Consider the following 26,341-nt stretch of genomic DNA (forward strand, 5'->3'; position numbering starts at 1 on the left):
TTGATGATGGGTGATGCCTTAGAGGGCCAGGACAGGGAGGGTGGGAGGGAGTCGTGAGAGGGAGGGGATGTGGGGATATATGTCTAAATACAGCTGATTCACTTTGGTGTACCTCAAAAACTGGTACAAGAGTGTAAAGCAATTATATTCCAATAAAGAACTAAAAAAAATAGATTTCGAGTACTGAAAAAAAAAAAAAAGAATTATCTCCCTATTTCAAGGTCAGTTTTCTTGGGATATTAATTACAGTTTCAAAATCCCTTCCTAGCAGCACCAATCTAGATTAGTGTTTGATTGAAAAAGTAGAAGGTGTGAATATACCAGAGTGTGAGAATCTTGCCTGCGTATTCCCAGCCCGACACTCTGCTTCCTGTCCTACATCACGTGCCTCTTAAATATGATCTCCTTAACAAACATTTCTCAGTGCTATTGTCACTGTATGTCATTACTTTGGAGGTATGAAGTATGGAAAGTACTGGAGTGTTGGAGCTAGAAAGATCTGGGTTGAAATCCCTTCTATATTAGCTGTGGGATTTTGAGTAGGTTAATTCCTCAAAGCCTCAATTTCCTCAATGGTAAAAACTAGGGCTAATAATTACCTCTAAGGCCTGCAGAGAATTAGGAAAGTAATATAATAGAAAACACCTTATGTAAGAGCAAACTTTAGATTCCTGACTTTTCTTCCTTCTTTTCAATGTTGTGATATAGCTCCTCCAATATCATCTCCACTTATCCTCGGAAATGGGAAAAATTAAGATTTACAAGCCCTGGAGATAAAGTGATTTTCAGTAAATAACCTAACAATTTTCTCAAAAATTCTACATTGTATTTCATTTTGGAATTAATTCATTAGTGTTGACTGGTGTTTATTCATAAGAACTTTTACTTAAAAGATCAATATCCTTCTTTGTTTTCACTATTTTTTAGAGATTCTAAGACCTCCTATTCCCTCAGGGGAGGAAAAAAAAAGGAATATTATATGAAGACAGCCAAGCAGTCAGTAGACTCCCACTATTAGAAAAAAAAATCCCAAATATCTGTTAGAATGCTATTGGTAAAAGATTTGACAGGATGATGATTACATGTGAGTAGAACAGCAGTTTCCATAATAATTATGTGGGCTGTGAACAGATTTTGAAAAAAAAAAAAATGCTGGGATGCAGCCTAATGAATGTACTCATTAACCTTAATAGCACCAGGTAGAGAAGGGAGAGGACCATTTTAGAGGGGGGAATGAATTCAGCCTTTCAGGGTCATTTTATAAGGCACGTCAAATAATGTTGCTTTTTCAATTAAAAATGAATATATACAGTTATCTGAAATGAATTCTCTATAATTTGAAACTTGCCTTTTCAAGTCTAATTTTCTAAAAGTTATATTAAACATTTATTACAGTCCTTAGTATGTTCAAGGCATTATAATAAACATAAAGATGAGATGTCCAAAACATAAAATTTATAGTCAATTTAGGGAAAACATAAATAAATGCACCTAATTTTAATATGATGACAAAAACAAAACTAAAAGCATCAAAATGCTACGTGCATGAGAGCAGAAATCTTGTCTTCTTGTTGACTGCTCTATTCTCACATAACTGACAAGTTGTTAGTTATTAGTTACCCAATACTTGTTCAGTGAATAATAAATAAATGTCACAGTATTTTGGAAGCAGAGAGGAAGGAACTATTAAGCCCAGAGGAGCTTGAGAAAGGTTTTAGTAAGTTGTATTCAAGTTCAGTCTGTCTGCTTAAGAGATGATTTGGATTCTATCCAATCAGGATAAATGTAAGGAGTTGGAGGGATGACTCTCTGTGCAGAGGGAAGAGCGTACTCAAAGGCTTAGAGGTGTGAACATCTGACGCATTTGAGGAATAAGAATTAAGTGCAACGTCTCCAATACACAACGTGTGTGACAGTCTCATCAGTACCAATACCATCATGCTCAGTGGGTCTAAAGATTCCAGTGATCAAGAATAACTGTGTGTGCCTGGCATACCCACGCCCCCCGTGTATACCTCCGCAATATACACATCTCCTGACACAAATTTAATGACTGCTAACTTGTAGGAATAGTCATTCTGATGTCTGCATTTTTGATCTGGTATAGCTCCTTTCGAAGCAGACTGAGATGATTTATTTCTGTTGTTTGCCCATGACAGATGCCCCCCAAGAACTCTGTGGAGTTATACGAAATAATCACATTGCCATTTGAGAGTTCAACTAATGAAATCCGTACCCACTGTATGTGATTAGCCTCCCATGTAAATAAATCAAGAGACTGTAAATGTAAGAATTAAGAGTTTGGAAACACCCAGAGTACTAATTGAGGTGATGGGGGAATAATCTCATGAAGGCAGGACAAGACTGTGAATTTCAGTCAGTGATGATTCAGTGACTGGGAACCTAATGAATTGTACTGTTAATGGGAAGACTTAATAAAAAGAAAAGAGGATGTTCAGTCTGGAGCATAAATGAGGAAACTTCCAAGGGGCTAGAAGTCAGCAGTGCCCATTCAGGCAGGTCATGCCTAATAGACTGCTGGCTCCTTGAGGACACGTACTGGAACCTACCACAGTGTCTGTGCAGGCTGAATGCACAGAATATGCATTCAACAGGCTCACTGCATTAATGAACTGGAATGAAAAGAATGTGGAGACTGTTACTAGAGGATCACCCAGTGCAACTTTCTGTGCTACATAAATTTTTTTCCATAGCAGTAAACTTAAAACATATATTGATAGGAAACAAGGAAAGGAAGGAAAGAGTATATTGCCTGTATTGTATAGATTTAGATTTTGATGAGACAAATTTTTAAATTATTGAGCATTATTATTCTAACATTCGATAATTAGGACAACTTTTTTCTTCATAATTTTCCAAGAATTTTTTATGCCTGTATCCTTAGTGGCTTCTATGGTCCAGAAACATATTTTGACATTAAATCTACTGATTGTAAACCCTGCAGTAAGTGTATTATAACCAAAACCATTGGTCTGCTTTAAATATCTATAAGTCAATACAAAAATGATAAAAACAATAATTCTAAAGTTAAAATGTTTATAAAGATATAATTGTATAGAGCATCAGTTCTTTAGAGTTCTATAATTTTTATTATTTCTCGCCTTTTTTTTTTTTTTTTTTTTGAGTGCCAACAGCTATTGCTCAGCATACAAAACCCTAAACATAATAGAATAGGGTGGGTCAATATGGTACTGGATCACAGGTAAGAAAATTAACTTGTATTTTTTTAACACTCAAATTAATCTTATATGTAGAGAACAGAAATTCAGGAGAAACAAAGTGCTAGAAAGCATATAAAGGGAAATCTGATCATTGCAGATCCCTACTTGTATTCATTTTCTTCCTTTTGCACCCCAAACCTATTTTACAACCTAGGACATGGAGCTACAAGATCACTTACAATATCACTAGTCTCCCATAAACCATAAACATCCTCCTTTATCCCCTAGTCTCCACATATCTAGTCCTAGGGACTGAGAATTCCTCACAGATAGGCTCTTCATTCCCATTCCTTTAATACAAACATCCATTAGTTTCCTTAACCACTGTAACACATTTTCTAACTTGTTCCTCTAACACTCATCCACAACATCTCTTATCTGTCACTCACACCACTACCACAGTTCATCCAATTCTCATCGTCTCTTCGAATCACTTCCCACTTTAAAAGCCACCACTGGCTCCCCATCACCTGAATGATAAAATTCAAAACCTTTGAGGTGGCACAAAAGACCATTCATAATTAGTCTTCCTCAGCTTACTTTTCATTAGTTCACTATCTGGTGTACTCCATATAGCTGCAAGGCTTAATATTCACTATTCCCTGATTCAAAAATACCTTCTCATTATCTAGAAAATAACATTTCAAAATACAGTTATCACTCCATTATCATATTTTTCAAACTCAATTCAAATCTTACCTTCTTACGAAGAGTTAATCACTCATTTACTGATCTTTCTCATTGCGTTCAGTTCATACCTGTAACTGAATATTCGTTCGTACTCGTTTGTAAGTGGTCATTTATTTACAATATATCTGTTCGCCTATCCTATACCTCCACTAGACTGTGAACACCTGGAGTATAGTGTCTAAAACCTAGTTAACATATGTTTTTCTAAATTTAAGTACAATTTCAACACAGTAAATTTGATAGATTGCATTTTCCTTCACAACATGCACTGATCCTCTCTGTAGGAAAAATTGTACACACCTGTCCCATTCAGGTCAGGTTTGGCCGTATAGCTCTCCTTGGTCTATGAAATGTGAGCAGAAGTGACATGTGCCACTTCTGAGCAGAATACTTGAGAAACATCGCGTGGGTCCAGTACACTCTAAAACCATTGCATGGGTCCAATACACTCTCTCTTTTTCCCTCCTACACAATAAGCCATGTCCCAGAAGGAAAAGGCTCTTTCAGTCTGTGTCTCAGAATGAAGGTGACATGGAGCAGTGAACCTAAAGGCTGAGCAAGAAGTAAACTTTTGTTCTAAGCCACTGAGATACAGGAACTGTTTATTGCCACAAAATAATTTAGTCTAAGATACGTAGATATTTAATAAGTAATTGAAGAAAAGGAAAGTCACAGAGACATAGAAGATGAACTTCGGCTGGAGAATTCCAATGTCAATTTTGTTTTAAACAAGAACCTTCTTTTGAAAAAAGGTAAAAATTAAACTTTCATGAATTGCTAATTATGAGAAACAATGGAAATTGGGGGTTAAGAGGAGAAAGAGGAAAAAGTAGATCATAGAGTAAGAGTATATATATAATAATGCAATATTGAGAAGAAAATGAATGTAAATTCTTGCTAGACGAGCATGTCCTTAAGATGTGTGCAGGCAAGATTTAAAGGAATCTGAGGTTTCTACTGAGGAGGTGTTTTGAGAATGGGTACATACTGAAGATTTCTCTTTTAGTTATGTCAACCTAAGTAAGTTTAATTTTTTTGTTTCCTATTTCAAATGTCTAAAGTACTCTGTCTCTATAGCAAAAAAAATTTTTTTAATTAAAAAACTGGAAACCTGACTATAACAGCATTCAAATATGTGTGTGTGTGTGTGTGTGTGTGTGTTTGTGGGTGTGTGTCTCCACTTAATTCTTGTTATTCACAGTAGTTATGTTCTATAAACAGGCACCAAACACTGAATTAGTGAATACTGACCATTACTCCCAGGGGAGATATAGGTTTAAATTGCTGTGAGCCTCTAGTCACATTTTCATCAGTCATTACGTAACCTTGCTTTATGGGTGTTCCAGTCTAAAGACACTTTATTTAATGTTTAATACATAATATTGTGGATGAATTAAAATTGAATTCACAGAAAACAGCATGTTACTCATGCCTGAATGCAGCTGCTTTTCTATGTAAGGTATAGCACAGCCTTCTTACACTTGGAAACTCTAGATAACATATCAGTACTATACTTGGGGGTATTTTAGGCAGCAAAATCAATTAAACACACAAAAATGCAAAAACTTAGCACTTAATAGACCATGAAAAGGACACTTCTTTATAGTGTCAAAGCTGAAACAAAAAAGCAGAGGTTCACATTGTTCAGCCTCAGCTGGGAACATGCATATCAGAAGAATTCAAATTTTTTGCCACTCTGTACCTGTCTGAAAATGACCATAAAAGTGCCATGAGTATTGGTGTGGGGATTGCAAGTAAATTTTAAAAAGTAGGTGAATTTTCAAGTACAGATTCTGCAAATAATGAGAAATGACTGTATACCAAAGAACTGGAAAGAAAATAATGAAATGGATTATGAGGAGATAGGTAAAATGCCCACCAATGAGAAGAAATTGGATGGATGGATGGATGGATGGATGGATGGATGGATGGATGGATGGATGGACAAAGAGATAGACAGACAGACAGACAGATAAACTAAATCTATAAAATTGCCTTAAATGTGGTACATTTTCAGTTTGTTTCCTTGTCTTCCTCCCCCCTTTTTTCCTGATTTGGTAAAATACATGTCACCCAAAAGCATTAAAGTAGTGCCAGAATCTTGATGGTCCACTCTAACAATGCAGTGGAAAGCATTAAATAGTAGAAAGCTAAGCTCAAGTTTTCTTGGCTATTCACTTTTGGATTTATTATTCCTTACTCAGAGATACCCTATCATCTAAATGCAAATCTTAAAAGCACATTTTTATGAAAATGTTAATATTTAATAAGCTAAAGTCAATATAGCAATATCTACCTTAGTCAATATGGACTGAACTTTCTTGAGACTTACATAGCAGATATTCCCCCCAAGCTTAAATAAAAGAACCCTTTTTTTATCACACAGACACTGAAATTTTCTGTTTATATACAAACTCTTTATTGTTTTTATTTTGCTGTTGAATGGAAATATTTGGAACAAAACTGTTCTAAAAATCACCACTCTAACCTATAGACAACTGAAAAACATCATCTTTTGCTAAATTAAATGTAGAAATATATACATTAAAAAAAAGCTAAAGAACATGATGAGAGATGAGTAAATTAACACACGATGGTCCTGACACTTTTGTTTTAATGGAAATATTACCTCTAAAAAAGTTTATCAAGACGGGCTTTTTTACACTCCCCATTAAATTCAGTGAATGAACTGTGAAGGGTAAATTGGACCCATTATAATCTTACATTTCTCATGTAATATTTATAATCACAGCGTTACATAAGAGCGAGCTAGCATTAACAAAAGGAGCAATTTAAATTCCCACTTCCTTGGAGAACGGGGCTCTGCTTGACAAACAGGGCTTCCTGTCCCACTTGCAGCACGCCCATGCACCTCCTCCAGTGCCAGTGAGACCCACACTCTCCTATCAGTGATACAATAAACCCTCCAAAACAGAGCAAGAAAATGAAGCAAACAAGCCCACTTCATTTCAACTTGTCAGCTTTAAATAAAATCTCTGCAGCTGAAAATGAGAAACTTGAGGGAAGGTAATGTGTGAAGTAACCACATTCAACACTGGGACAAAACATATTGCATTACTTTTTCTTTTTTTTTCCTGATCTGCCACAAAAGTTTTTGAAATCTCAACATAGATCATTTTTAATGAAGTCTCCTCCTGTCAAAGAGGGCTTAGAGGGAAGAAACATGTTTTTTGTTTGTTTATTTTTTTTCTCTTCCTCCACCCACTGATGCCTTAGGAAGTATCTCAAGTTATCTCAAGCCCCTATGATATCTTAATGAGTAATGTATGACCTTTGGAACAACTCTCATTATCAGTTTTTAAGTCAGAGCATACTGAAAAAAAGTACATGCTTTTTTTACTTATTCTAATTAATTACTTACATAATACCTTCCCTGGCACAGATTTTATATGCAAAATATTGGAGCATGCTCTCTGCCTACCAAAAAAAAAGTATAAAGGACAAAAATGCATTGGGATGAAGATAAAAAGAAATTAACATGCCAATAAATAGAAATATCTGAATGTTGATGAAATAAACAATGATTGTTAATGTAAATCCTTTTGCTCACCCTTTCCCCAGTACCCACACCCACTCACCCAGCTTATCTTCAAAACCTTTCCTACCTCGCATTCAGGAGGCTCCATTCTGTCCTGCCCTTCAGCTCTCTCCATATCTTCCCTTCCCTCTTTGTTGTTACTTATTTTTCCATTGTTAAATTTCCCTTGACCTTCTTTACTTCTCCTGAAAGAGAACTTGTACCTCTTCAAAGGAAGAATAGTACCACTGGGTCCCAGCAGATATATAGCACAAGTTGTGCATATTCCAAATGACAGAGAGGGTGGGGGAAGTCAGAGACCCTTTATTCCTGAATGCCCCAAGGTGTGTCCAGATTTTGATAGAAACATCTTTTCATGTCTTTTATTTCCAGTGTTGTGTCTCATGTATTTTCCAAATAAGCTTAGAATATTTTTTCCTTTTTCTGTTATACTCTTATACCATTATAACAGGAACTCTCTGATTTCAAATTCTTTTATTTTAAAATCCCTACATTACTTTGAGTGCTCAGTGCATAGAATGGTATTCATGTTGAGGACTATGATCCCTGTCACCATCTTCCATGGCCTATTGTTAAGAAGTTCTTTCAGTCACTCTAATGTAAAACATGATTTCATATGTGTATTTGAAACGTATCAGAGAAGTACCATGGGATAGAGAAGAGGATGTGGGCTATAAGGACTTCAGTTGGAGGCTCTGATGAATCAATATTTAATAGAATGACTATAATTAGAAAGTTTTTCCTTTTTAACCTTTCTATCATCATATGTAAAATGGGGAAACAAAAGAATATCTTGTCATAGGATGGTTATATTAACGTTAGGTATATTTCAGAAATATTTTTCATTTTGACTTTATGATCACTATAATGATTATTATTAAGTAAAGGAAAGGAATATATTTAAAGGTAATGTGACCTAGCTATTAAACATTCAGTAAGTAGTGTGGTGTGAATGGTGATATTATGCAGCTTCCATGCATAGACTATATTTTACAATCAGTAAAATTCTGCCAGAAGCATACGGTTATTCTCCGCAGTTCAAGGTAAGTGAGACTGGTACCTTGCAGTATTCTTAGATCCAAAGTTTCCATTGTGTTTTGCACTTTTTATCTTAACAAGTTGCTATCTCAGTAATCACATAGTATAGGGTAAGACCATATAGTGAGGGTGGCCTGAGTGCCATTTATGACTACTGTTTTCAAAATGATAGCAAATGGAATCATTTTCTTAGAAGATATCTGTTCTAAGCTGAGGGATTTTTTTTGTTTCCCCACAGTGATGGCTGGGCTGACAGGTATGATGTGACAGATGGATACCAGCGAGAAGCTGTTGGTGGAATCACAATCAAGCTCCAGTCTCCCGATGTCAAGTGGTTTGATGATTATTATCTGAAGCTCCGGCCAGAAACAAACCTCCGAAACCCTTGGTTTCAAGAATTTTGGCAGCATCGCTTTCAGTGCCGACTGGAAGGGTTTGCACAGGAGAACAGCAAATACAACAAGACTTGTAATAGTAAGCAGATTTATTGTTTCATTTAAAGTGGATATGGCTAAGGCTTCAATTTAAGTAAACTGTGTCATGGTGATAGTGGCTGTAATCTATTAGAGAGGAGGACTCTCACATAGAGTGTGTATTGCTTCTTAGGGTGATAAGAAAAACATATGAGAGTAAATGTTCACTCTATTAAGATTTCAAACAATTTTTATATTTGTATTTATATCATTCAAGAAATTGGCACTGTGCTAAAAAGATAGCGTGAACTCCAGAGAGGAACTCTTGACATCTTTCAAGGCAAGAACTGCGTTCTGCTTATTTTGATTATCTTTAGCAGTTAGCACAGTGTGAGGCACAGAGCAAGGGTTTCATGTCACATGTCTGAAGAATGAATGAGTGAATGCTGAAGGACAGAGCCAACTCCTACTTCCATCAATAAATTATAATAAAATAGTAGCAAGGATTTGCTATGTATAATATGATGTTTCAGGAGACATACCTAAGCAGAGCCATTCATTCAGTTATGCAATAAATACTTATAAGGATTCACAACATGCCAAACATCACTTTAGTTGTCAGGGTACCAAGATGAGGAAAACTAGATCCTGCCCTCAAGGGGTTTAGTGTCTAGCTAGGGAGAGCGTCATGCCAACAAAAACTGCAATTCAGTGTTGTAAGCAACATAATAAGGGTTTTAAACGGAGGATTTGGTTAGTTTTATTTGTAGCACATCCAAAGGGAATCCTGACTCTAATAACCAGGTAGGGTCAATACTGATCCATAAGTCAAAGTGCGAAGGTTAAGGTTTGTTAAAACTGGTGAGGGAACACAAGAGTGTACTGGAGCAGTGAGGCTGAAACCCTGGCCCATGAACTAATTCCAGTCTACAGAGAAGTTGTCACCAGCACCAAAATGAGGAAAACAGGAACAATGTAGTGAAGTTTTAATAATGCATTTCCTCCCTGAGTTCACATCCATACTATGTTTTTTTTTTTTCTATCAGTTCCTTCTTTTGTGAAATGAATGAGGTAGTAAGTGATGATTTGTAATTATTCTTAAACTTTGTCAGTACTTGGTGAAATGAGAACGTGGCAACCTTGTGTCAGTTCCTAGTTCAGCAATGGTGGAGGAGAGGTATGCTGGAGTGTGGGATGGTACTGCCCAATGAAATCCAGGAATATAGAAGCCTGGTGTGAGACTACATTTGCTTCTCTCTTGCTTTAGATACTGCTAACTCTTGTCCAAAATCTTCAAATGCTTATTTGTTTCCTTTGTTTTTATCTTTTATTCTCATGAAAAAATGTGTGTGAATACACAGGATTGTGACTTGTGTTTCACAATTTTGATTTTTATAGCCAATTTTATATTTTTCACAGTTCCATCTAATTTCTGAAGGACACAAACTTCTTTCTTCTCTTGAGCTTTAGGGAGCATATAGTCTCTGTGTAGCGATTCTGTGATTGTGTACAGATTACTCTATGTAGAGACACTGGAGGAGTTTTAGAGGGTCAGCAATAGATCCAGTCTCCTCTCAGTTCCTCTTTAAGGAGTTAGTGACAACCCCTAATCAGTGTGACTAAGTGATTTTTTTCCAGTTGGTCTTCACCCTCTTTTGTACTAATGTTCTTCCTTCCCCACTCCTTTTCGTTTGAAATGTCTTCTTGAAATAATTCTTTGTGTCTCTTACCTTTTTGTTTCTATTGGAGGTCTTATTGAGATATAGTCTTGAAAAACTCTTTGATTTCCATGGAAACATTATTTCTATGGAAATTGTTCTATAAAGTTCTCCATTTGGACTTGTTGTTATAGCTCTCTGTCTTTCACATGAGCACCCTGAGGTGATTTCTCTGCCTAGGATCTGTTGCTTACTCTAGTTCTGAAAAGCATTCTTTAGTCCCACCCCCTTGGAATCTCATCTGTCAACAGATGTCATTTTGTACATAAAAATGAACACAAATGTAATACCTCTGCTATTCTTCTCAGTGAGAGGAATACTATTAATATCCATATTTTAAAGATAACAAAACTAAGATTTAGAGAAACAAAACAACTTGCTCAGAAAAACATTAGAACTTAGAATTGAACTCAGATCTAAAGTTTAACCAACATGCTATACTAAAGAGAGAGAATATTATAGTTTTAAAAATCACTATCGAATTTGCATTCTGTAATAGTTAACATATAGGTCAAAGATACAAAAAAGAAAAATAAATCTTAAAATTATTTGTATATAACTGTGGAATGCAATAATAGATACCCCAGTATTCAGTACTCTCTACGTTTGACCATATTTCCTTATTTACTCAAATGTCCTTTCAGCATTCCATATCTTCAGAAAGACCCCAGGTAGTTTATTCTTATCTGTAACAGTACTGAATATGACTAGTGTTTTCCTAAATATAATGTACTTTCATCAAGCAGTGTGCCTAAGACAACCATTTTTGAGTTGGGGTCATAAGTTGGAGTTTATAATTCATGGATGGCAGGCAAGAAATCTTCACCTTATTCATTGGCTACAGTACCTAAAACCTAATAGATAGTTTAGTAAGTAAAATGGCTTGACACAAAGAGTGGAAATACCCATAGCTGAATCTCTGCTTATTTTTCTTAGAAGCTTCTTAAAAGGCAAAGTATAAAAGCTAGGAGAGGTATCTGAATCTGGTAGTCTAGAATTAGCAGTAGCCTGATAGAGAATGAGGTATAGAAAAGCTCTGAGTAACCAGAAAGGTAAAGGAAAACACTCAGTATTGAATAAGTAACAGAGCCATCCTGGAAACAGACCAACTCCTAGAAATTAATTCTGAATAGATTATAGCTAAGTGATTATAGCTGACTCACTTTGTTGTACAGCAGAAACTAACACAACACTGTAAAGCAACTATACTCCAGTAAAAAAAAAATCTGGATGGAAAACCAATGTGACTAATAACAGCGCAATGTTAATGGCAAAACCACTAATACTACCTTAGAATAATTTTCCAAGTGCAGTTTATTTTTCTTTAGACTAATGATTTATAGTAACACCTGGATAGCAGTCTTTCATATAGCCTCGTACAGTTTCTCACTAAAGTACTGATGAAGACATCCATAACAAAACAAAACTCATGGAACAACAATCATAACTAAGAAGGGCAGCCGTCAGAATGCCATTGCCTGGAGGACTTCCACTAAACAGCCTTAACGCCTGTGAAATCAGATGTTGGTGCAACTGGCTATTGAGAAAAAATGTTGGTGGAGCCTCATGTCACAATGTGTATACACGTGAATACACACACACTCGTATACATATACACACCCCCATAAGTGAAATAGTTAAGTGTGAAAAAGAAAGCTACAGAGAGAGAAGAAACTACTGTAGGAGTATAAGGAAGGTTTTACTCAGAAAACAATACTAGAGTATATGAGGTAGGGAATATTTGCTGATTTTAATTAAATAAAAAATGTTAAGGTCCTTGTGTTAAGAAACATAAAGTTAAAAGGGAAAAAAAGGCCAACATGACAGTCTAAATATTGATTTTCTTACAAGAAAAACTCATCCAACTTTAAAATATAAATGTTAAAAAATAGAGAAATGTACAATGCATATATTGGCAAATGCTTCATAGAACAATTAGAAACGAGTGAGAAACATAAGGAAAAATTCACTCTCATTGTTAATCGCAAAAATACAAATGTTCTCTTTTATCTTTCTATATTTTTGAAACATTCTAAAATGAGAAAAAGTTCTTTCTTCCCCAAAAAAACAAAAGAAAAAAATAACATTTTCAAATTATCATTTTAGGATGCTTCCCCCCACACACGCACATTTTTAAGGAAGGCACTTTCATTTATGTGTGTGTGTGTGTATGTTATGGAATAATGTATGTATAGTAGTGTACATAAAACACACAAATTTTAAGTGAATTTAAGCTTTATGAACTGTTACATATGTATACATCTCTGTAACTACCAGCCAAAGCAACAATATCAGAAAGCTCTCTCATACCCAATCTTAATCAATATCATGCTCCATTAATTTAAATTTTTTCAATGCCCATCAGTTTTGCCTACACTTGTACATCATATGAATGGAATCTTACATTATTTCCTTTTTGTGTCTGACCTTTTCCCCTCAAAATAATGTTGTGGGATTCATCCCCGTTGTTACATGTATCAATAGTTTATTCTTTTTCATTGCTGTGTAGTGTTCCTTTGCATGAATATACCAGAAATTATCTATCAGTTCTCTTATAGATGGAAATCTGGATTATTCACAGTTTTAAGTATTATAAATAAAGCTTTTATGAACATTCTTGTACACATTGTCTGGCAAACATATATCCTGATTCCTGTTAGATGTATAGGTGGTAATGGAATTGTTAGGTCATAAGCTAACCATGTATTTAGCTATCACAGATACTGCCAATCAGTTTTCCAAGCTAGATGAACTAACTTAAACTTCCCCTGAAATGCATGAGAGTTCAAGTTGCTGTGCACCTATGACAACAATTGGTATAGCTTTTTTACTTTAAACATTCTGTCAATGTTGGGTTATCATATTGTGATTTTGATTGGCTTTTCCGTTATACATTATAAAGCTAAGCTTTTTTTCATATGCTTATTGGAAATTTGGGCATCCTCTTTTGTAACGTATCTGTTACAGTCTGTTGCACGTTTGGTTACTTTTTAATATGTATTTTAAGAGTTCCTCATATACCATGGATTTGAGTCTTTTGTTAGATATATATATCATGAAAATCACCCAACTAGAGTGTAGCTTATTACTATTTCCTATTTCTCTCATATATTACCTGTTTTGCTACTTATTTTCTGTTTGTCTACTTGATTCTTTAATTTTTAAATTCTTCCTTCCTTATTGTCTTCTTCTGGATCAATCAATTTTTTTAATTGTTAGTTTTTTTAATATTTACTTATTTATTTGACTGCATCGGGTCTTAGTTATGGCGTGTGGGATCTTTCTTTGCAGCTTATGGGCTCTTCGTTGTGGTGCACGGGCTTCTCTGGTTGCAGCGTGCAGGCTTCTCTCTAGTTGTGGCACATGGGCTCCAGAGCACGCAGGCTCAGTAGTTGTGGTACACGAACTTAGTTGCCCTGCGGCATGTGGAATGTTAGTTCCCTGACCAAGAACCGAACCCGTGTCCCCTGCATTAGAAGGCGGATTCTTAACCTCTGGACCACCAGGGAAGTCCCTAATCAGTAGTTTTTATTATCTTATTTTGTCACTTCTATGAACATTTTTGTTTCATCTCAGTACAATTCATTTAGTTTTCAATAAAAATTCCTAAATGAATCCTTAATTTAATACAAACTATCTTAAGTTGGCTCTTGTTTATATTCAAGAATCTTCCACATATTTAAGTCTATTTATCCCCTTTCACTGTTTTTTGCTATTGCAATATAATTTACTTTTATATGTATTATATATACTACTTTGTTATGATTTGATTTGTTAAAATCATTGCTCTAAATGGTCAATAGTCTTATATTTACCCACGCTAGTGTTCTTCTTTCCTTCTGCTACTTCCTTGCTTTCATCTCTGATTCTTTCAAGCTGAAGAATTTCCTTTAGTGTTTCTTATAATGTAGGTTACTACCGACAAATTATATCAGTTTTTCTCAGAATATTTTTGTTTTCCCCCTTTTTTTTCAGTGTTATTGACAGATAATTGACATATAGCACTGCTTATAAGTTTAAGGTATACAGCATAATGATTTGAATAACATACATCGTGAAATGGTTACTACGATAGTTTACTGAACACCAATCTTGTCATATAAATGCAAAGTTAAAGAATTAGAAATAAAAAGTTTCTCTTTGTGATAAGAACTCAGGATTTACGCTCTCAGCAACTTTCATTTATAATGTACAGAAGTGTTAATTATCTTTATCATGTTGTGTATTACATCCCTAGTACTTATTTATCTTATAACTGGAAGTTTGTACCTTTTGACCACCTTCATCTTAAACCCTCTCCTCCCTCCTCTCACCTCTGGTAGTCACAAATATGATTTCTTTTTCTATGAGTTTGTTTAGAAGTGTAATTGACCTATAACACTACATTAGTTCCTGACATATAACATAGTGATTTGATATTTCTATACATTTTTAAATGCATTATTTTTGAAGGATATATTTACTTAGTATAGCATTCTATATTGGCAGGTTTTCTTTAGTTTTTATCTCGGTTTTTTTTTTTTTTGCTTTAAAAACATTCAATCTTTTCCCCTGAATTCCATGATTTCATTAAGAAGTTAGCCATAATTCTTAATGTTGTTCCACTGATAGCAATATGTCTTTTTTTTCTAGGCTTTTAAGATAGCTTTTCTTTTTAAGTTTTTATTGACTGTGATGAAAGTAGGTGTGATTTCCATTGTATATTTCTTTTATAGGGTTTTCAGAGCTTTTTAAACCTGTGGATTAAAGACTTGCATCTGTTTTGAAAAATTCCCAGATATTATTTCCTGAAACAGCCCTTCTGCCACATTTCTCTCTCTGCTTCTTCCATTACCCAATTACACCTGTTACATCATTTGACTGTCTCACATGTAACATCTCTTTTTTTCTTTTTCCCTTTCTTTTCTTTCTTTCTTCCTTTCTTTCTTCTTTCTTTTCTCTTTCCCTTTCTTTTCTTCCTTCCTTCCTTTTTCTTTCTTTCCTTTCGTTCATCTTTCTTTCTCTCTGTGCTTCAGTTTAAATTTTTGTACTATTCTTTCTTTAATTTCACTAATCATGTCTTCTCCTATGTCCAGTCTGCTGTTAAGTATAATAAAAAGTTCTTAATTTCAGATATGGCATTTTACAATCCCAGAATGCCCACTTAATTCTTTTTATAGTTTCCAATTTTCTGTTGAAAAGTTCTTCTCATCCATTTTTTCAATGCTTTATTCTATTTACTTGAAACTATTGATTATAGTTAAGGTCCTTTTTCTCAAATTCTAACATCCAAGATCTTCTGTCAGTCTATTTCTATTGACTTATTTCTCTTAGTTACTGGTCACATTTTAAGCTTCTTGACACACCTGCAATATGTTTTCTTTTATACCAGACACTGAGTATAAAGTAACCATAAGGAATGGATTTTATATTTTATATTTTTATATTTTATGCTTTGCCTTTTCCAGATTCAAAGCAATTGAGATGGGGTAGGTTGCAGCAGAAGATAGAAACAGTCAACCTCTGGTTAAGAATATCTTTACAATCAGCATGGAATTTTGATTGAGAGTCTTAGCTAGTATGTCCCCTGCCCTGGATGACTGACTCAGTAAGATTTTTACATTTTTGAGTTTTGCCCTCTAGCCTCCTGCACTACACTGTTTCTAAATTGGGCATGAGAAAAAAAGTAATTGAAGTTTGAGCAGTTTTCATTCCTCAAGTGGTGCTTTCTTCCAAATATTACAAAACAATGGGAGATTTCAGTCTTCAAAGTCATGACCTCTCCTTATGCATACAATGGAATATTATTTGGCCATAAAAGGGAATGAAGTACTAATGCTACAACATGGATTAACCTTGAAAACATTATTCTAAGTGAAAAAAAGCCAGATACAAAAGGTCACATTTTGTATGGTTCCATTTATATGAAATTTATATGAGAAGTCCTCAGTAGGTAAATCTGTTGAGACAGAAAGCACATTAGTGGTTGTTTAGGGCTGGGGTGAATGGGGCAATAGGGGGATAACAGCTGAAGGGTATGAGATTTCTTCTTGTGCTGATTGAAAGCTTTCTAAAATTTACTATAGAGGTGGTTTCACATATCTGTTAAGATACTAAAGGCCACTGAATTGTACACTTTAAATATCTGAATCATATAGTATGTGAATTATATCTGTGAATAAATCTGTTTTAAAAACTCAAAACAAAACAAAACAAAAAAGGCATAAGCATCTCATGAAGCTTCCAGGATCAGCAAGTGAAGCATGAGGTCCAATGGCTGTCATTCATTTAGGGCTCCTAGAGTTTACAAATTGACATACCCGATCATTTCAGTATTCAAATGTTTTTCGGGTTTCTCTTTTTTCCAGCAGTGTCATATACTAGGTGGAAATACACCTCCCCCTCCCCCAGCCCCAATTCATATCCTTTCCCAGAACCTCAGAATGTGACTTCATTTAGAAATAGTGTCATTGCAGATGTAATTAGTTAAGATGAGGACATACTGAAGTAGAATGGGCTCGTAATCCAATATGATAGGTGTCTTTGTAAGAAGAAGAGAAGGGACACAAAAACAGACACACACACAGGGAAAATGGCATGGGAAGACCCAGCAATAGCTTGAGGGATGCAGCAGAAAGCCCAGGAAGGCCAAAGATTAACAGCCACCACCAGAAGCTAGGAAGAGGCAAGGAAGATTCTACCCAGCATCTTCAGAGGGAGTATGACCCTGCTGACAACTTGACTTCAAACTTCTAGCATCTAGAACTGCGAGAGAATAAATTTCTGTTGTTTTAAGCCACCTAGTTTGTGGTACTTTGAATGGCAGCCCTGGGAAACTAATATCCCTTCATTTAAACCAAGCTGGATCATCAGTCTGTGTCCAGAATCTGCAGATGGCCTCAGACAATAAAGCAAATGGTGATACCTGTCCACTTTTGCATGCTTCCTCTTTGTTAGTTGATTTTGTCTTTGTTGCTTCCACACATCTTCAATGCCTTTAAATTTTTTGGTTTTTGTATTTCTTTGACCTTTTATAGTTATGCAGTAAAATAATTTTCATTTGCTTTCTTCTGCATCCTAACACCAGAAGTTCCTTCTTTACTCTTTGTTCTTAATTGCCACTACCCTGCGATCCCAATTTTGATGTATAAATAAAGCCTGTAATTTATAATGTCTAAAGTGTTTATACTTTTGTTAATTTGTGTTTCTTTTGAAACATTTAAAAACTTAAATCAAAATATAACTATAGCCCTTAAGCATTTAACTATGTGGTGTTGTTAGAACACAGGTTTATCTACTATTAACAGTGAGCCTGATTTCAGCAAATTTTACTTGAATTGCACAATTATGTTAAACCTAAATTATAAATTAAATGAATAATAATAAATTAAAAATATTAAGAATATAATTTAATTCTTCTAATTGTTCATTTAAATAACCTAGTAATAGAAGCTACAGAGAATTAAAATAAAAGTGTTTTCTAGCAACTGTATGCTGTTCTATTTTGGAACCAATTTAAGGACCCATTTCCTTTACAGTTATACTGTCACCCACTGACATTCATTTACCATCTCCTTTCTATGGTTTCTCCCTGTCACCTCCAGTAACTTTCAGAGGTGTCATTTATGACATTAACACACAAACATTCTCACTTACATGACCCGAGGGCACCCCAAACTTATCTATCTAAAAGTAATCTCATTATAACTTTTCCAACCACAGCCCCAAACTTTGAGTTCCTTCTTTTTGCATCTCCAATTTAAGTAAATGACACACTCATCCACCCTGTCTCCCAAGACATGGGACTAAGGGATCCTCTTGCATTCCCCTTCTCTCATCTCATAGCCAACTGATGACCAAATACTGTTAATTCTACTGTTTGAACATCTTCCACATCTGTTCTCTCCTTCACATTGCTGCCTAAATTCCAATCTTTATGCTACTGCTGTGGTTTAGTTCTCGTTATCTCTCACCTTGGGTATCTGAATAATCTCCCTATTTATTCTTCTTTTTGATACCTGCTTCTTCCTTCTCCATTTTATGCTGAAAATAGTCCCCAAAGTGTCCATCTAAAGAATATGTCTCATCACATTACTCCCATTCTTAAAGAGCTTCTTTGGTTCTCCAGTGTCTACAAAAAGGAATCCCAACTCCTTTGCTCCAGTCAAAACTCTTCAAATTCATCATTTACATTTTTTCAAATCTCATCTTTTATTCCTTAAGCCCATAAAATCTATGCTCCAGCCACTTCACCAGTTGTGCTCCTGCATTTTAAATTCGCATGCCTACTTAAGTCGCCGTGCTTTTGCACATGCTAAGTCTTGCTCAGTGAAAAGCCTACCTCAAGCTATTGGTCAAGTCCACTGAGGTCACATTCTCCTGGTTTCTAATCACTCCAGTTACCCATTCTCAAAGAAACTCTGTTTCCCTCACATTTCACTTCCTGTGCATTTTGTCTTGTCACATACAATCCTGATGCTGACCACAGATACTTCACTTTCCTTTAGCTCTATGCCACAGAGTAACCACTCACACAGGCATCGTTGTGTGTGCCAAACTACTACCAACAAGACGAGGATGAGATAAATGGGTTCAGGGCAACATCAAAGTACTTTGGCCCTGAGGGCATTTCCAGGGTTCTAATAATGTTCTATTTCTTGAGCCGGGATGTGTTTGTTTTGAGAAAAATTAATGAATGGTTATGATTTTTACACTTTCCTGTGTTAATGTTTTAATAAGGATTTACCTTAACTCTCCATACAAAGTCCTAGGGCCACTATATCCAGTCTAACATTTCCTCCAGTCCACGTTTCTCCACAGTACTCTCCCCCCACACACTCCCACTCCCCCACCAGCTTTCTGCCACCATGTTGACTGATTCTTCTCCTTTTCTTTCTCTGTAATCCTTACATCTTTTCTTCTCCATATTTCTACACACCAGAATAAATGTTACTTTGCCACACAGAAGGCCATTTACTCCAGAGAAAAAACAATGCCAGACCCACAGGGGATAAAGCAGTTACAGCAATGTAACTTTTTCCACTGAATTCCAACATACAAATAGAAATTTCACATTGTTATACCAGCATGTAAACATGTTATGTTCCTCTTTCTTCATTAAATTATAAATTTCTGGAGAAGAGAAAATGTCTTCCTCATCTCTGCTTTCCAAATTCCTAGTACAATGCCTTCTATATGGCAAGTATTTGATAAATACTGTTAAATAAATGTGACTCTCTTTCTCTTAGACCGAGGTAGGGTTACAGCAGCTAGAGGACCTAGAACAGTGGTTCCCAATCTGTGGGCTGCAGGTGCCAGGGGTCACTGATGATTTGTTGACTGAGTCTAGAATTCTTACGTGATTGGGCACTGTCAGCAGACTGAACTATGTCTTGCATATCTTTGTGTGAACATGTATATGTTTATACACACCTACACCTTATTTTTATGCACAAGATGTTGCAGTTAACAAATCATAAGTTAATTTTTAATTAATTACTGAAACCATAGTAGTTTCTTGCTACTATGTATTTTCTACAACAAAAGATACTAAAAGTACATATAACATTTATGGAGTACGTATAATTCTTTGACATTAAAACAATCTCCTTTATTTAAAAAGGCTGGTTCCAATAGCGTGGAGTTGTCTCTTTTCCCTTTCTGTTACAGTAAGTATCCAGCTGGAAGTGTCCACATTTTCTCTCATAAAAATGTCTCAGGAGGGTTTGAGGTGGGTTAGTTACAGGATACTTCCTTATGCATCAGAATTTTTTTCCTGCCATCTGGTTTGTTTCTAAAATGGTCTGTTCATATTTTCTGTTTAGTCCTGATTCAGTCTTGGGAGAGTGTATATTTCTAGGAATTTATCCCTTTCTTCTAGTTTGTCCATTTTATTGCCATATAATTGTTTGTAGTAATCTCTTATGATCCTTTGTATTTCTGTGGTGTCAGTTGTAACTTCTACTCATTCTCATCTTTTATTTTATTTATTTGGGCCATCTCTCTTTTTTTTCTTGACGAATCTGGCGAAATGTTTATCAATTTTATTTTTTCAAAAACCAGCTCTTGGTTTCATTGATCTTTCCTATTTTTTTTTTCAGTCTCTATTTTCATTCTGATCTTCAATATTTCTAATAATTTTGGGTTTTGTTTGTTCTTTTCTAGTTCCTTTAGGTGTAAGTTTAGGTTGTTTATGTGATATTTTTCTTGTTTCCTGTGCTAGGCCTGTGTCACTGTAAACTTTCCTCTTAGAACTGCTTTTGCTGTGTTCCTTACATTTTGGATCACTGTATTTCCACTTTCACTTATTAGCCATTGCTCAAAACACTTCAGCATCTCTCAGTCTGAAAACATGACTGGAAAAGCCGAAACAGTACATTGAGAGGAAAGAACTGTCTGGTAAGAGTAGCTGGACTATAGGAAAACTATCACAAGGGCCAAACAAAATAAACTGTCACAGCCACCCCCCAAATTAGAGACTTCTCGTCATAATGTACACCAACACATTGAAAAAGGACAAATTATGTTGTAAAAAAAAAATTACATATCTTTCTTTAATCCAGCATCTCCTTTTTGTTTGTTTTAGTATGTATGAACTCACCTTCTTAGGCAATGCTGATTAGCACATACCTCAGGAAAGACTTTACTAGAACAATATTAATAACCATACATTAAAGAATAAATTTCATCACATTATACTAGTGTGTGTGGTGGAAAGTGCTGAACAGAAGCCCATGTCTGTCTTTGTACTAGCCAAAGAATTAAGTTAATTAGAATTCGACATGACAGTCTTGGCTTAATATAATTCTTGGATTTTTTACACTTTGATACTTCTCATTGCCAGGGGAAATAAAAATTTTTCTATCTTGGAGTCTGCTTTAAGGAAATAGAACACAGAGCCAGATCAAGGCCTCAGATACTAACATATCAAAGTTTTGAGAAACATAAGCTGTCACAATGCTTATTTCAATTCCAGAGTTTAAGAAATGAGAGTAATTATCCATCTAAGTAAGTGTTAGTGCATGTAATTTTCCATGATGAATACCCACCATTGAAAAGTACTCAGAGAAACCTGGTGTACCCCCCAAAAAAATAATAAAAAAAAAAAGAAAAGAAAAAAAAAAAGAAAAGTACTCAGAGAAATCCCCAGAAGAAAGCCCTTCCTTAGAAACTGCAAAGGCTTCCAAACTCTTAATACACTGGACTATTAAAGATATGTAAAATAAACCTGACAAGCTTGCTGAATCAGTCACTTGAGGCACTGGATTTAGACCCAGAAGATCTATCTAAAAACCTGTAGCTGATACTAGGTGTCTCTGAGTCTCAGTTTTCTCATGTGTGAGATGGGGATGATTATTAAAAACAACACCTAACTCACAGGACTGTAGAGAGGCTTAAATAGGGTGATGTATGGGAAGAAAATGCCTGCTTCCAGCAAAGATGAAATAATAGACACTGGATTTATTCTCCTGCTTGAAATAACAACATCAACAAAATAAGACAAAGTATATGAAATAATAGTTTTCAAGACATTGGACATTGAGCAGTGGAGGACAGTTATTCTTAAAAGACAGGAAATAAATGAGGTGAGCTCTCTGTGTTGAGAAGATGGAATTGTGAGTTCAGAGAGACCAAAGAAGCTAGAGTTGAAAGAGCACAAGAACAAAGAGGAGAGAACTGCATGAAAAGAGAACTCGGGGGATATGCGGAGGCTCCCTCTTGAGTATTCAGCTGAATATTGATCACTACATGCATGTGAGGATATTACTTGAGAACTGGGAAAGAACCACCCCAAAAGATTAGAGAGAACAGTGCTCCTGGCACTCATATGGGACAACAGTGTCTGTCCCCAGCAATCAGACTGGAAAAACTTACAATTTGTTGGGCTAAAACAATACTTAGGGGAAACTGTATAGCATTAACTGGATATATTAGAAAAGAAAAATATTTCAACTCAGTGACCACAGATCAACCTTAAGAAATTTGGAAAAAGAGGAGCAAATTAAACCCAAAGTAAGTAGAAGAAAGAAAGTAATAGAGTGAAAAATTGATGAAATATAAAACAGAAACACAATAGAGCGAATCAATGAAACTAAAGCCTGTTTCTGTGAAAAGGTCAATGAAATTGAAAAAATAGACTGATCAGGAAAAGAGAGAAAACACAAATTACCAATGTCAGAAATGAGAGAGGTGGGACTTCCCTGGTGGCGCAGTGGTTAAAAATCTGCCTGTCAATGCAGGGGACACAGGTTCGAGCCCTGGTCCAGGAAGATTCCACATGCTGCAGAGCAGCTAAGCCCATGTGCCACAATACTGAGCCCACGTGCCACAACTACGGAAGCCCACACCTAGAGCTCATGCTCCACAATAAAAGAAGCCACTGCAACAAGAAGCCTGTGCACCACAACCAAGAGTAGCCCCTGCTCGCCGCAACTAAAGAAAGCCCATATGCAGCAACCAAGACCCAATGCAGCCAATAAATAAATTTATTAAAAAAAAAAGAAATGAGAAAGGTAACATCACTACAGAGTCTACAGATACGAAAATGAAAATAAGGAAATATTTTTTAAAACACCTTAATCCAATAAATATCAACTTAGATAAAACAGAGAAATTCCTTGAAATTCACAAACCATGACATGAGAGTTCACAGAAGGACAGTCTGAATAGTCCTATATCTATTAAAGACATTAAATTCGTAGTTAAAAGCTCTACCACTCACAAAAAAATACCCTCTAGGCTATATGGTTTCACTGATAAATTGCCACCAAATATTTAAGGAAAAACTGATATAAATTCTACATAAACTCCACCAGAAAATTAAAGAGGCAAGAATACTTCCCAATTTGATCAGTGACGTCAGCATTTCCTTGATACCAAAATCAGACAAAGATGATCACAAGAAAACTACAAACCAATACATTTCATAAACATTGGTATAAATATTCCAAACAAAATTTTAGCAAATCATATCCTACAAATGTAAAAAATATACTATATCATGACCAAGTAGGATTTATCCCCAAATGCAAGATTCATTAAATAGTCAAAAATCGATCAATGTAATTTATTTTATTAAAAACCTACAAAACTATTAAATGTGTCAAAACCTAATATTTATTTCTGATAAAATTCTCAGCAAACTAGGACTAGACAAAAAACTTCCTCAAGCTAATAAGATTTCCCCCTATGATCAGGCAAAGAGATTAGCTCTTACCACTAGAGGTTCTCATCAGTGAAATATACATCAACTAAATAAATTAAAAGCACCCAGATGTGAAAAGATAAAACTGTCTTTATTAACAAATTACATGATTTCTTGCCTAGAAAACCCAATGGTATTTACAAAAAGTTCTAGTGAGTTTATTAAGTTTGCATTAGGCAAGATTAATAACAAAAAAATTTACAATATTTCTATGCAATAACAGTAAACAGAAAGTGAAATTAATAATTAGTACTATTTAAAATAATATGAAAAAAATTGAAATGCTGAGGGGTATATCTGGCACTAGATATGCAAATCTTTATGCTGAAAACTACAAAGCATTGCTCAGAAAATTGAAGATGACAAAGTTTTTTAAAAAGAGATACACTGTGTGCACATATCAGGAGACTCAATAACAATATGTCAGTTCTCCCAAAACTGATCTATGGATTTGAAGAATTCCAATCAAAATCTCAGTCCTTTTTAAACAGAAATTGACAATCTGATTAAATATAGTTTACAGAAATGCAAAGGATCTAGAATACTCAAAACAACTCTTAAAAAGAAAAAAAGAAGAAAGTTGGTAGATTAACACTACCTGACTTCAAGACTCAGTTTAAAAATAGAGTAATCAAAACGGTGTGGTTTCAGCATAAAAATAGACAAATAGATCAACAGAACACAACAGGGAGTTCAGAAACAGACCACGTGTATATAAAAAACTGGTTTTGACAAAGGTATACAAGCAATTCAGAGAAAAGATAGGCTTTTTAACAAATGGCACTGGAAAATTTGGATAGCCATTAGTCCAATGGAATATTACTCATAAGAGCAAGCAATAAACTATTGATAACACCTATCAGTGTAACAAATCTCAAAATAATTATGCTGAATGAAAGAAACCAGGAAAAGGAAGATAAACACTGCATGATTCAATTATTATGAAACTTTCGAAAAATATAAAGTGATCTACAGTGACAGGACACAGATCAGTGGTTGCCTGGGGATGGGCGGTGTTAAGAAGGTCCATGAGGAAACTCTTGGAGATGATGGATACACTCATTATCTTGTTTGTTGTAATGATTTCACAAGAGTATACATAAATGAAAACTTACCAAGTTGCTCGCTTTCAATATGTGCAGTTTATGATATGTAAATTTTATTTTAATAAAGCTTTAAGAGGTATTTAAGTACATATATGTTATATATAAATTATATACCAATATATATTTTCTAAAAATTATATAATATATAATATTAGAATATGTATAAAATATATATTGTATAAAAATATATCATAATTTTTTTTACAGACTTAGTCGCAGGCTTTAGAGAATTCTAGCAAATAACGAATCCTTTCTCTCTTATATCTCGTGATTTTGATGCCCATAGCCAAACAGAGATTTATTTTATAGAAGGATATTTTTCCTCTTGCTTTTAACCCCTAAGCTCATCCCTTGTGATCAGCCCAGTGCAGCATTGTCTCCTTGAGCTGACTCAGGGGGCTGTGCTGACTAATGGACAGAAGAGCTTCAGCATGAGAACCTGTGCTAAGTTCAGCTCCACCACTCACTCGCTCTGTCACCTTGGGCCAGTTACTTAGCCTTGCCTTCTTTATTTATACAACTTAGATAATTCTTATATTTTAGAGTCATTATGAAAAAACAAGATGGTATATGTAAAGATTCTATAAAAGGATCTCTAGAAATTTTCTATTGTACTTCATGCTTATAAAGTTATCACAATAAATCATGCTTTAGAAAATACTTGCATTTACATTACTGTGAAAAAGAAATGTACTATGTGGTATTATTAAATATATTTTCCAATAATCTCATGGCTAGAAGTGATGGTTAACAGCATATTATTAGAATATAATATAAAAAAAGAAAAAAGCAAATGTTTCCTCTGGCTCTTGGTGGCCCTAGTCTTCATATTAATGTAAGTATTTTGGTATAGTATACCTGCCTTATAACAAGTGCCATTCCCTGAGGCACTATATAGAGCTAATCTTAATTGTAATCTTACGGCTCAGTGTCAGATGCTATACATGAGTTTACCCACATCACCACAGCAACTGTGTGGGATGGTTGTTGCCACCACCCACATGGTTGGCCTGGAATTTTGACACTTCAGTAATTGCCAGTGTCCCAACCTTTAAAAATCGTAGACAACTGGCACCCAGGCCATACGGCTACTAAATAAAGAAGCTACTGTCCCCTACAGCTGTGATGGGCACTGAGGTGACAAGAGAGCGTCTGTCAAAGATATGGCCACTGGGAAAACGATGTGAGAGAGCTTGACTACTAAATGATGTGCATTAGTAAATTATTGTTGCACCCTTACAACATGCTGGGGTGGAAACCAGGGGAAGCATATGATCTGGTACTTGACTTCAGGCTATAAATATAAAAGAATAGAAGTGTACTATTAAAACTAGATAACTTATTTATCTCTTCAGCAAATACTTACTAAATGCCTATTATGTGCCCCGCATA

General features: G+C 35.1%; 1 protein-coding gene across 5 annotated transcripts in view; it reads left to right on the forward strand.

The window, feature by feature from the left end:
• GRM5 (glutamate metabotropic receptor 5) overlaps positions 1-26,341 on the forward strand; it is a 508,470-nt gene that overhangs the window by 370,123 nt on the left and 112,006 nt on the right. For all 5 annotated transcript variants that reach the window (XM_057748474.1, XM_057748477.1, XM_057748478.1 and 2 more), the window contains exon 3: positions 8,768-9,003. In XM_057748474.1, the coding sequence (XP_057604457.1) occupies positions 8,768-9,003 (236 nt within the window). The remainder of the gene's footprint in view (positions 1-8,767; positions 9,004-26,341) is intronic.

The sequence above is a fragment of the Hippopotamus amphibius genome, chromosome 9, assembly GCF_030028045.1.
Source record: "Hippopotamus amphibius kiboko isolate mHipAmp2 chromosome 9, mHipAmp2.hap2, whole genome shotgun sequence".
Lineage (NCBI taxonomy): Eukaryota > Metazoa > Chordata > Mammalia > Artiodactyla > Hippopotamidae > Hippopotamus > Hippopotamus amphibius.